Source organism: Chiloscyllium plagiosum, unplaced genomic scaffold (assembly GCF_037043375.1).
Source record: "Chiloscyllium plagiosum isolate Xiang-an unplaced genomic scaffold, Cpla_swu_hap1 HiC_scaffold_29, whole genome shotgun sequence".
Taxonomy (NCBI): domain Eukaryota; kingdom Metazoa; phylum Chordata; class Chondrichthyes; order Orectolobiformes; family Hemiscylliidae; genus Chiloscyllium; species Chiloscyllium plagiosum.
In genome coordinates this window covers 7500798-7513105 of record NW_028270167.1, presented here as the reverse complement: position 1 = coordinate 7513105, position 12308 = coordinate 7500798, and the positions used below count along the sequence as shown (strand labels likewise).

The 12308-nt window shown below is 42.9% G+C and overlaps 1 protein-coding gene across 2 annotated transcripts in view; it reads left to right on the top strand.

Moving 5' to 3' along the window:
* LOC122540604 (uncharacterized) overlaps nt 1-12308 on the top strand; it is a 44299-nt gene that overhangs the window by 17077 nt on the left and 14914 nt on the right. For both annotated transcript variants that reach the window (XM_087976349.1, XM_043676532.2), the window contains exons 2-3: nt 3285-3433; nt 10250-10448. In XM_087976349.1, coding sequence (XP_087832475.1) covers nt 3285-3433; nt 10250-10448 — 348 coding nt within the window. The remainder of the gene's footprint in view (nt 1-3284; nt 3434-10249; nt 10449-12308) is intronic.

The following is a 12308-nucleotide window of genomic DNA, read 5'->3' as shown; positions in this document are numbered from 1 at the left end:
TGGCAGGTGGGACTAGATTGGGTTGGGATATCTGGTTGGCATGGACGGGTTGGACCGAAGGGTCTATTTCCATGCTATACATCTCTATGACTCTATGACTCTATGTGCATAGTCCTGTGTGCCCAACTTCATCAATTCCTCTTCCCATTCTCACTCCAAACCAAGCACCCATTGCCTCCTACACAACTGTGGTGAAAACTTGGTGGCTGTCTTGAAAGTAATGTTCTCCTGAGTACTGTACATGCCTCGACTTCTACTCTCTCCCTGGTATTCCTGCCACAATCTCTTGTCCATCTTCAACTTTTCATTTTGATTCATCTTCCATCAGTCTTTATCTTGCTATCTCTATCCTTTTTATTTGTTTTCCAATCCTAGAAGGGTTACATATTCTCTTTCCATTTGTTAACCTGGGTTGTGCTCTGGTATTTTGTTCATTTCTTATGTGTGAACTTTGACAGTGAGTGTTTTTTTTGTCTTGGAAATCCTCATTCGTTTTCTGTCATTACCTCGGTTTTTCAGATAGAATCCAAATTTTAGTCTCATTTTATATTCCTAAATATGAGTCATATTCTAGCAATGAAAAGGAATTTCCATTTACTATATTATCGTTGATGGACTTCTTCTGGAAAATACGTTTTGAAAAATTTGCTTTATCTCACAGAGAAATAAACTTTCCAAAGTGAGTGCGCACATTTTTATTCATTGCATATAAATGACCTTCCTAATGCTGGATTGTTCACTTACCTGCTCAAAAGAATAAAACAAAAACAGTTTTGGAAATGCATCTGAAAGAGCTATTTACATATGGACAGTCTTGAGTAGATGAAGTGTGACTCGATCCTGATTCATTCTTTGAGTTGATAAGTTGTTACCGCGTCATTCTGCACCTTCCTATTAGGCCTACCTCAGACCATAAAACCATAAAATGTAAAAGCAGAAATAGGTCATTTGACCGATTGTGTCCACTTCATCATTTGATGAGATCAAAGTTGCTCTAATAATTCTTAACTCCACTTTCCTGCCTTATCACGGTAATCCCATGTTCCCTTATTCATTAAAAATGTCTCCCTCAGTCTTGAATGTGCTGGACAATTCAGCCTTGACAGCCCTCTAGGAATTTCACGTTGACTATTCAATGAAGAAGGGTCACTAGGCCCTTTCCCTCCACAGATGCTCCCTATTTTTATACTCCATTCCCTTTGGAATATAGGCTAATATCCCATTTACCTTCCCTCGATAAGGACCTATAAAGAATACCTAACAACACCCTCTGTGCATGTAGTTTGGGTGCATCACCCAATTTATCAATAATGGACAGCATATTCCTGCATGATTCTAGTGTGTGCTAATGAGACATAAGAAAGGCAAACAGATTTGGTTTCTGTCCTAGATGGTGTTAGTTAATTGTTTACAGTTGCAGCTGCTCTATAATCCAACATTCCTCATGTCCACTTTGCTGCATTTTCCCTGTAACCCTTGATTCTCTGACTGATCAAGAATCAGCACAGCATAGTGCTCCATGGTTAGCACTGCTGCCTCACAGCGCCAAGGACACAGGTTTGATTCCACCCTCGGGCGACGGTCTGTGTTGCCTTTGTACTTTCTCTCTGTACCTGCGTGGGTTTCCTCTGGGTGCTCTGGTTTCCTCCCACAGTCCAAAGATACACAGGTTAGGTGGGTTGGCCATGATCAATTGCCCATGGTGTCCCGGAATATGCAGGCTAGGTGGGTTAGCCATGGGAAATGCCGGTTACAGGGATGTGATGGGGTTGGGCCTGGGTGGGATGCACTTTGGAGGGTCAGTGTGGACTTGCTGGGCCAAATGGCCTGTTTCCACACTGTAGGGTTCTATTAATATATTATATTTCTCTTTCTCAGCATTTAATATAATAAAGGACTCTGGCCCACAGCTCTCTGTAGCAAATTCCTCCTCATCTCTGTTTTAAATTGAATAATTGTTTTAAAAGTGTTTGCATATTTCTCAACTGTTTTATCCTCTTTACATGAATGTGTTTGTACAACAATAGAAGTTAGGAAAAGTCTTTGATCCTTTCATTAATCTGAACATCTTTCTGTGCCTTTGCAGGGTTAGAGAATATGAGCTATGTCTTTTTTACACTGCATTAAATTTTGAATAAATGAAGTGAATTAGCTTTGTGTGTATTAGGAAAGCACTTTTCACAATTGCAGAACATCCCAAAGTGCCTCACAGCCAACGAAGTGTAGTCATGCAATGTAAGATGCAGTGCAACCAATTTGTACACAGCAAGTTCTCGCAATCAGCAGTGTGATTATCTGAAAATTGGAAATATACTTTATTTATTAGTGCTCCCTGTTGCGATGTTTTTATTGGTATTTCTTGCTCATGAAAAGTTTCCAGGTAAAAGACCACTTCAGGAAATAAGCACAAAAATCAAGGATAATACTCCAGCATCGTACCAACAGAGCACTACAAGGTCAGGGGTCCTGTACTGAAGTTAAACTGAGGCCCTCTATACCTTCTCAGACATAAAGGATTCCATTGTACTATTGTGAAGAAGAGCAGAGGATGATTATTGGACATAGTATTGTAGTCAAATTCTATCCCTCAATCAATATCACAAGAGCAGATTATCTGCCAATGTCACTTTATCACTGTTCTCACATTGAGGGATCATGCTGTGTGCAAGTTGCCTTCATGCACTCCAGCGGTGATTTGGTTTGTGACTCAGCGTGACGCTGACAGTGTGGGTTCAATTCCCATTAGCAGCTGAGGTTACCATGAAGGACTCTCCTTCTCAACCTCTCCCCTTGCCTGAGGCCTGGTGACCCGCAGGTTAAACTCACCACCAGTCATCTCTCTCTAATGAGTGAGCAGCCCTATGCTCTGGTAAGACTATGGTGATTTCCACTAATAAAAAGATTTTGCTTGTCTGTAAAGTGGTTTGAGCCATCTGGTGATCTAAGTTCTGCTGCATGGAAGTCTCTTTTTTTATCTTTCACGTGAAAACTTCTATTTTCACAATTTTCTTTTGACTTCTGGTTTCTGTGCCTCATACTTCCACTTCTCTAGCTTTGAGCATTAACTTGACAGAAGAACATGAACATAATTCCACTTTTCTTCTTTGATCTGTACATTCCCACTGAAACCAAAGCTGGGAAGGGGAAGCAAAACCTAAGTGAAACATTGTGGTTTGAGCTACATGTGTTGGCACTATGCAGGAGAGATATAGTGCACTACACTACCCATGATGGTGTTATTCTGATAAGTGTAATATATATTTATCTTTTCTTTCTTTACTCAGCTGAAACAGGGTTGTGCAATCCCATTCAGAGGCGAGCTGGAGATAGTTTTGCCCTGCCGTGCAAATACACCCCAAGATCACATCAGAATGGCTACTTGGACATTGAGTGGGCACTCAGAAGCACAAACAGGAATGAGTCGGATAAGTTGGTAAATGAAAACATTCTGAAAGTGGTGACTGGGCTGAATTTTCAAACAGGCAGGATGTTGGGTTCAGTACAATTTCAAATTTGAACATCCAAGTCTCTTAAGTCATCACAAAACCCTGAAACAGATATGAATTTTTAACAACCAGGTTGGCATGGGAACATGGATCCCAAATGCCAATAGCCAATGTCCCTTAAAGAGCTTGTTAAAAGGCTGGGGTATGTGGGAAAACAATTTTGAATTCAGATTTTGGCAATTTTGAACCATCTGGTAAACAAGTGCCTGGATCACATTGAAGCAAAAAGACATTTGTTTCCTTTGGTGTTTGAACAAAATGTGAGAGGTCAACTTGTTCCAGGTCAGGCTCAGCACTGTCCTTTGTCATGCCATCCATATCTGTCCTTACCTTCACAGTGCTTTCACGAGCTCCTGTTCTGCACGGTGCAGCAGCAGCAAACCACAATATGGCCACCATCTGCCTTTGTTGCTGAGTACCAGAAATGATGTGGAGGGGCCGGTGTTGGATTGGGGTGGACAAAATCAGAGGTCACACAACATCAGGTTATAGTCCAACAGGTTTAGTTGAACTCACAAGCTTTTTGAGCACTGCCGCTTTGTCATGTGAAGTGACTTCACCTGATGAAGGAGCAGTGCGCTGAAAGCTTGTGATTTTAAAGAAACCTGTTAGATTATACCCTGCTGTTGTGTGATTCCTGACTTTGGGTACCAGTACCTCCTGGAGGCATTCAGTGAGTTACATTGGTCACTGAGCTCACCTCCTGCCCAGTGGGGACATTGGTATTTGAACACTATATCTGAGAAAAATAAACGGGGTTAAACGCAGACTCAGTTCTCACAATTTATCCAAATGTTGAGCTGCTGACCTGCACTGAATATCCAACTCAATAAAATAATGGTGGTTGTAGCAAGGCAAAGAATAGCGGTGACACATTTTACCTCCTTAGGTGCCATTCTTAGAGTCAGAGAGAAAATGTCAGAAGTTGGGGGTGGGATATCTTATGAGGAGAAAGTGAGGACTGAAGATGCTGGAGATCAGAGTCGAGAGTGTGGTGCTGGAAAAGCACAGCAAGTCAGGCAGCATCTAAGGAGCAGGAGAATCGACATTTCAGGCATAAGCCCTTCATCAGGCTTATGCCTGAAATGTCGATTCTCCTGCTTCTCGAATGCTGCCTGACCTGCTGTGCTTTTCCAGCACACCACTCTCGAGATGGGATGTCTTACCCATTGTACTCACTGAGAACTGGTGAAGTGTGAAGGTTTCTGTCCCCATGTGGAACTTTGCTTTCCTCAAACTCTGGCCTCTTGTCTATCCCTTACTCACTCCTCCAGGCCATTAGTGACAGAGCTTCAACTGTCTAACATCATCACTGAGATTGATGCCTCACATATCCCTTCACCTCTCTGCTATTCTTTCCCTCCTTAAGACAATGTTTAGCTCTTTGGTCAATCATTTATTGTTTTAAAATCTCCTCTTTGGCTCAGGATAAATTTTTATCTCATTACATTTTCTTTGAAGCAGTTTAAGCTACTTGTTATGTTGTATGAAGCAAGGTTAGGTCACCATAGTCCAACCAGACCATTGGGCTAGTCTCTCATTAGAGAGTGAGTTGATGGGTGTTGGGTTAACTTGAGGGTTACCATGCTGAGGGGAGAGGTCGAGAAGGGGGGTCCTTCATGATAAAGTCCGCCGATGTGGGATTTGCAACGGTGTCACAAACCAGTTGATGTGAAATGACCTACCCTTTAAACTCACTGACCTTTTGTGGACTCACTCATGCACATTTTGCCACGTGCAGAGTGGGATAAGTAACCTGGGCACCATTCTACAGAGCAAAAGATTCAAGCCATCTTTGTCTTCCAGGTAAATTTGCAAGAATTTTCCATTTTTTTGCCACAAACTCAAGTGAGCAATTGGAAAAATATTGTCCACTGGTATCAAAGCCTTTGTGAAAAGATCTGTGTGTCATCATTTTCTATCAATGGCAAATTTATTTTATCCAAATTCTTTTGAACATTTGCAACATTATGAGCTGTGTTCAACCTAGAGAATAAAAGAACAAAGTATCACTCTGAGAGTGTCTTCAGTTATTTCCAAGGTGCCAGTTTTGGTGTCAAGGTGTAAATTGCTGACAGAGATAGTGTTACATAGCACCTGCTAGGCAGCATTGCAAAACAATACAGACAGTTCTGTGGTTACCTATCGCATACGTGAAGGCTGTCAGAGGTGAGTTTAAACTGAAAATGCAGGAGAATTAAAACATCTTTGTCAAACTCATTACTTAAAATTTTAATGATGGTTAACTATAAATTAATGATCCAGCTGACCAAAGAATCACAACAAAACTTTCATTTAATAAATGTGTAATGTCAAAAAAAAAACCCTTTTCTCAGGCAGGTGCACAGAAAACATGCATTGACTAAGGAAAAGAAATGAGTCGGCAGGAGTGAAAGTTTGGTCAAAAACGTTGTTAAAAAATGTGAGGTGGAGAGATCTGGTGTGGGAATTCCAGACACCAGGACTACTGGAAAGAGTAGCCTCCAGTTGATTTGAACTGGAAGACAATGTGTAAAAGGGTGTTAAGTTCAAACAGCATAACAATTGGAGCTTATTAGACTGATGAATGCACTCTCTAACCATAAATAATGCTGATCGCACTAATGCTGATCCTACCTTGTGCACATCCTGTGCAATGTAACCTGTATGCCTCTTTCTAAGATTTTTTTTACAACTTTTGATCTGTACATCCCTGCATGCTATGATCTGCCTATACTGCTTGTATACAAAGCTTTTCACTATACTTTGATACAACAAATCAATCAATCAGCAGCTGAGGAGATAAGGTGGAATTTTGCCATGGAAAGGGAAGAATACTAAGTTTGAAGGAATGCATGGAGTACAGTGTGTGCTTAGATGAAACAGTATGGGACATGATTGGCCCAGCAGAACTTTGCAGATGATGAATTTATAGAGAAAGGGAGCATTGAAATGGTCGCATCTGGTGGTGAAATGATGGGCCGAGCTGCAAGGCTGAGGTTGGAGGCAAGATTGTGAGAAGCATCAATTTGTTCATGTGAATGTCACTGGTAAAGCCAATATTTATAATCCTCCCTAACGGCCCTTGAGCTGAGTGATTTGTTCAGTTATTTCAGAGTTAATCACATTGTTCTGGCTCTGGAGTGACATGTAGGCCAGACCAGGTAAGGATGACAGATTTCCTTCCCTAAAAGACATTGATGAAACAGATGGGATTTTTATGAAAGTTGATGATCACTTTCAATTCTCAGAATAGTCTTTAATTCATTTTGTCAATGTTATTAATTGAATTTAAATGCCACCAGTTGCAGAGGGAGTTGAACTAATATCACCAGACTATGAGCTGCTAGATTATTAGTCCAGTGACATTATTATGACACCATTATCTCCCCAGAAACTCGATTCTAGTTAAACCCTAAGTTTGCAAACAGTTTGGGACATTTGCTGGAAAGAGATTAAAATAGTACTGAGTGGTCAGCATGTCCATGGGAACAGGGAAAGATGATAAAGATCCATCCCTGCAGAAGTGGGGTGTGATAGCATGAGAATGGCAAGAGATGTTATCGGAGAATCCCTGGCTATGATCAGGTAACTGAGAGCCCCAGGTACAATGCCACTTCTGTGCCTAGTTAAGCAGGTTGATCACAAGTGAGTTACTGAGTTCAAACAATGTTAGGACCCAAGTGTCTACACCACAAATGGATATCTGCAAAGTTAGAAAGCAGTCTGGTAACTGTGGACAAGTCTGGTTAGGTCAATATCCTTTATTGAATCAGATGGATTTGTTACATTCGCACAAAATATAGCTAAAGCCATGTGCAGGGGGCATGACTGATGAAATTCCTGGAGAATGATATATCGAGTTAAGAGGTGATTGTCAAACCTGTGTTTCTGAAAGCAATTTGCTTTCCAGGGTAAACAGGTTGGCTTTGAAATGTTGTGTGAGGAATTGATAGCTTCATTTCAATTTTAAATGTCTGATTGCATTTATTCCACCACCAAGTGTCTTGATTCCTCCAAGAATCATGGTTAAAAATCACACAACACCAGGTTATAGTCCAACAGGTTTAATTGGAAGCACACTAGCTTTCGGAGCGACGCTCCTTCATCAGGTGATTGTGGAGGGCTCGATCCTAACACACAGAATTTATAGCAAAAATTTGCAGTGTGATGTAACTGAAATTATACATTGAGAAATTGATTGTCTGTTAAGCCTTTCATCTGTTAGAATACAGTGATAGTTTCACTTCTTTCATGTGTAAATCACAAAAACTTTTTTTTAAAGTTGCATTCTCGGGTTAGCTGTTAACAATGGTGATAGCTAGACAATGTGTTGAAGGTGTTAGCCCCCTGTGTTCTCTGTCTATGACCTGATGTTTAGATTGATTCCAATCTAAAAAGTGAAATAACAGAGTTTTACATAAATTCATGCAGTTTTTGAGCTCAGAGTTCGACATGAATCTATGTGGTTTTTGAGCAAAGTGCAATGTAACTTTGTACCAAACAAATTCACCCCACACAATATATATGTGTGCATGTGGGTCTTTGTCTGTCTGTGTGTGTGTCTGTCTGGGGTGGGGGTTGTAAGTGTGAGAAAGTGTGTGTGTGTGTGTAGTGAGTGCAGAGTGTCTTAAGTCTGTGAGGGGGTGCATGTGTGGGAGTCTGTGTGTCTATAAGGGTGGTGTGGGTGTCTGTGTGCGCGTCTGTGTGTATCTGTGTCCGTGTGCATGTGAGAGTGTGTGTGTGTGTGTAGGAATATCTGTGTGTGTGTGTGTAGTGCAATGGTGATCACCTGTAATGTGACATGAACCCAAGGTCCTGGTTGAGGCCCTCCCTATGGGTACCGAACTTAGCTATCAGCCTCTGCTCAGCCACTTTCCTCTGCTGCCTGTCCCGAAGTCCACCTTGGAGGATGGTCACCCGAAGGTCCGAGGCCGAATGTCCTGGACCACTGAAGTGTTCCCCAACTGGGAGGGAACCCTCCTGTCTGTTGATTGTTGTGCGGTGCCCATTCATCCGTTGTCATAGCCTTTGCTCAGTTTCCCCAAAGTACCATGCCTCTGGGCATCCCTGCCTGCAACATATAAGATAGACAACGTTGGCTGAGTCACATGAGTACCTGCCATGTACAAGGTGGGAGGTGTTCCCACGCGTAATAGTGGTATCTATGTCCACAATCTGACACGTCTTGCAGCGTCCACCGTGACAGGGTTGTATGGAGTTGTCCTGAGAGCCGGGCAGTTTGCTACGAACAATGATCTGTTTGAGGTTTGGCGGTTGTTTAAAGACAAGTAAAATTACGCCATGTTCTTCGTGACCTGCAACACATTATCAATGGAGATGAGCACCTCACCAAGACCTTCCCCACACCTCCACTACTCGCCTTTAAACAACCGCCAAACCTCAAACAGATCATTGTTCGTAGCAAACTGCCCGGCTCTCAGGACAACTCCATACAACCCTGTCACGGTGGACGCTGCAAGACGTGTCAGATTGTGGACATAGATACCACTATTACGCGTGGGAACACCTCCCACCTTGTACATGGCAGGTACTCATGTGACTCAGCCAACGTTGTCTATCTTATATGTTGCAGGCAGGGATGCCCAGAGGCATGGTACTTTGGGGAAACTGAGCAAAGGCTATGACAACGGATGAATGGGCACCGCACAACAATCAACAGACAGGAGGGTTCCCTCCCAGTTGGGGAACACTTCAGTGGTCCAGGACATTCGGCCTCGGACCTTCGGGTGACCATCCTCCAAGGTGGACTTCGGGACAGGCAGCAGAGGAAAGTGGCTGAGCAGAGGCTGATAGCTAAGTTCGGTACCCATAGGGAGGGCCTCAACCAGGACCTTGGGTTCATGTCACATTACAGGTGATCACCATTGCACTACACACACACACAGATATTCCTACACACACACACACACTCTCACATGCACAAGGACACAGATACACACAGACGCGCACACAGACACCCACACACATCCTTATAGACACACAGACTCCCACACATGCACCCCCTCACAGACTTAAGACACTCTGCACTCACTACACACAAACACCCACACACACACTTTCTCACACTCACAACCCCCACCCCAGACAGACACACACACAGACAGACAAAGACCCACATGCACACATATATATTGTGTGTGGTGAATTTTTTTGGTACAAAGATACATTGCACTTTGCTCAAAAACCACATAGATTCATGTCGAACTCTGAGCTCAAAAACTGCATGAATTTATGTAAAACTCTGTTATTTCACTTTTTAGATTAGAATCAATCTAAACATCAGGTCAAAGACAGAGAACACAGGGGACTAACACCTTTAACATATTGTCTAGCTATCACCATTGTTAACAGCTAACCCGAGAATGCAAAAAAAAGGGTTTTGTGATTTACACATGAAAGAAGTGAAACTATCACTGTATTCTAACAGATGAAAGGCTTAACAGACAATCAACTTTTCAATGTGTAATTTCAGTTACATCACACTGCAAATTTTTGCTATAAATTCTGTGTTACGATCGAGCCCTCCACAATCACCTGATGAAGGAGCGTCGCTCCGAAAGCTAGTGTGCTTCCAATTAAACCTGTTGGATTATAACCTGGCGTTGTGTGATTTTTAACTTTGTACACCCCAGTCCAACACAGGTATCTCCGATCCAAGAATCATGACTTTGGCCAATTGTTGTGAAAAGAAATTGCGCAATCCTTCATGCAGTTGTGACTGTTGTTTAACTTTGTGGCAGATCTTAACACTCTCAGGTGGAAGGGTTTACGTGACTGATGGTTGGCAGCAGAGAATCGCCTTTCTTTCCAGCAATGGCACCGAGGGAGATGCTTCACTGCATTTTATGGCATTGGCTGTGAATGACAGTGGAATCTACGACTGTAAAGTGAAGGTGGAAGGTCAGATCTATCAAACGGCTTGTAATTTGACCGTACAAGGTAGGTCTTCATATGTCGATCTTTATTGAAGTCAAGATTGTGTACACACTTTATACAATAAATTCAGTGTTACACGCATCCATTTTCTCCTTCTCAGTTCCTGTTTGGATTGGGAATCTTGTTGCTGAATTGGGACCTTTCATTACACATGTTTTCTAAAGATTGTGCCCCGTCACATGCGCATTTGTTTCTTTGTTAAGGGCACTTTCTGGGTGTGTTTGCAAGCTTGTCGGCTCCCCATAGCCCAGTAAGGTAGGGATTGATTACCTTGGATCACTGCTTTGCATTGCATAGTACAGGCTTCATTCCTGCACCAGCTGAGGCCTCTGTGAAGGTCCCACTTTCTCAACCTCACCCCTCGCCTGAAATAAGGTGACTCTCAGAGAGAATGGGTCCTCTGGGCCCAAGGCATCTTATCCCAGTAAGGTAGCATGGATGTTACATCAATTAGACCCAATGAATAATTCAGTAATTTGTGTTCAAATCCCCCATGGTTGCTGGATAACTCAACTTCAGGTAAATAAAATCTGGAACAAGGGGGTACTATCAATAATTCTTCCAGAGTTCCCTACCAATAGCCAGATCTGCCAAAATGCTGCGCTGTCCATCACTGGTCGAGTTGGGAGGCAGATACAATCTACCCCAGACCCAAATGGGTATTAATCCCCATGTTGTTGGCATCAATCTCCACTCCAGCCAGCTGAACCAACCAAACCCCAAGTCCCACCTCCAATAAGAAGTCTGAATGGCTGCAGCAACATATGTTCCAGCAACACGGAGCTACAGCGATGGTAGAGCTCCAACATTCTTTTCATCGTGTGGATGACCAGGAATCTCTTAGAAGCCTACCACCTGCCATTAACCAGGAGGATTTGCAGGTTGAGGCACAACCGTTTGGCTTCATTATGAATATACCTTCCTTGACCATCAGGCTCAGTGACAGAAAAGCTACCCACTGCACCCCAGGTCCACCCAGCTTCAGAAACAGTTACCATGAAGCTACTGGATTCACATAAAAGTCCATCTGGCTCACTCACATTTTTTAGGGAAGCAAGTCTACTATTCCAGCTTGGTCTGGTCCTTTGATGACCACAGATCCATAGTTATTTGGTTGTCACCTGTTTCCTCTCAAAATGTCTAGAAAACCAATCAATAATCAAGGTTTGCGTAAAGATTTGTAGCTTGGGTGCTGGTTGCCATGGTTATAGGTATGTTTTGCCAAGCTGGGAAGTTGGTTTGTAAATGTTTTGTCCCCTTTCTAGAGACAGCCTCAGTGCTGTGGAGCCTCATGTGAGGCACTGCTGCCCTGTGTCAGTTGGAATGTATTTGGTTTTGTCCCTGCTGCTTCCAGTTGCCGGTTCCAGTTAATTGTTGTAGTGGCCGGTGTATTGGGTCTCGGATTATGTGCTTGTTGATGGAGTCCATGGATGAGTGCCACGCTTCTAGAAATTCTCTGGCTGTCCTCTGTTTGGCTTGTACTAGGATAGTTGTGTTGGCCCAGCTGAATTTGTGATCCTTGTCATCTGTGTGCATAGCTACTGTGGACAGCTAGTCATGGGAGTTTAGTGGCCAGTTGGTGTTTGTGGATGTGGGTTGTTAGTTGTCTACCTGTTTGTCCTGTGTAGTGTTTCGTGCAGTCTCTGCATGGAATCTTGCACACCACGTTAGTCTTGCACATGATGAGTATAGGGTCTGTTGTCCTGGTGAGTTGTTGTTTGAGCAAGGCTGTTGGTTTATGGGCTGTCATGAATCCCAGTGGGTGGAGAAGTCTGGCTGTCAGTTCCAAGATGTTTGTTATACAAGGTAGCCTATCTAGTGTGTTGACTCATGGCATGTCCTTGTTTGCAGATGAAGTTGCGG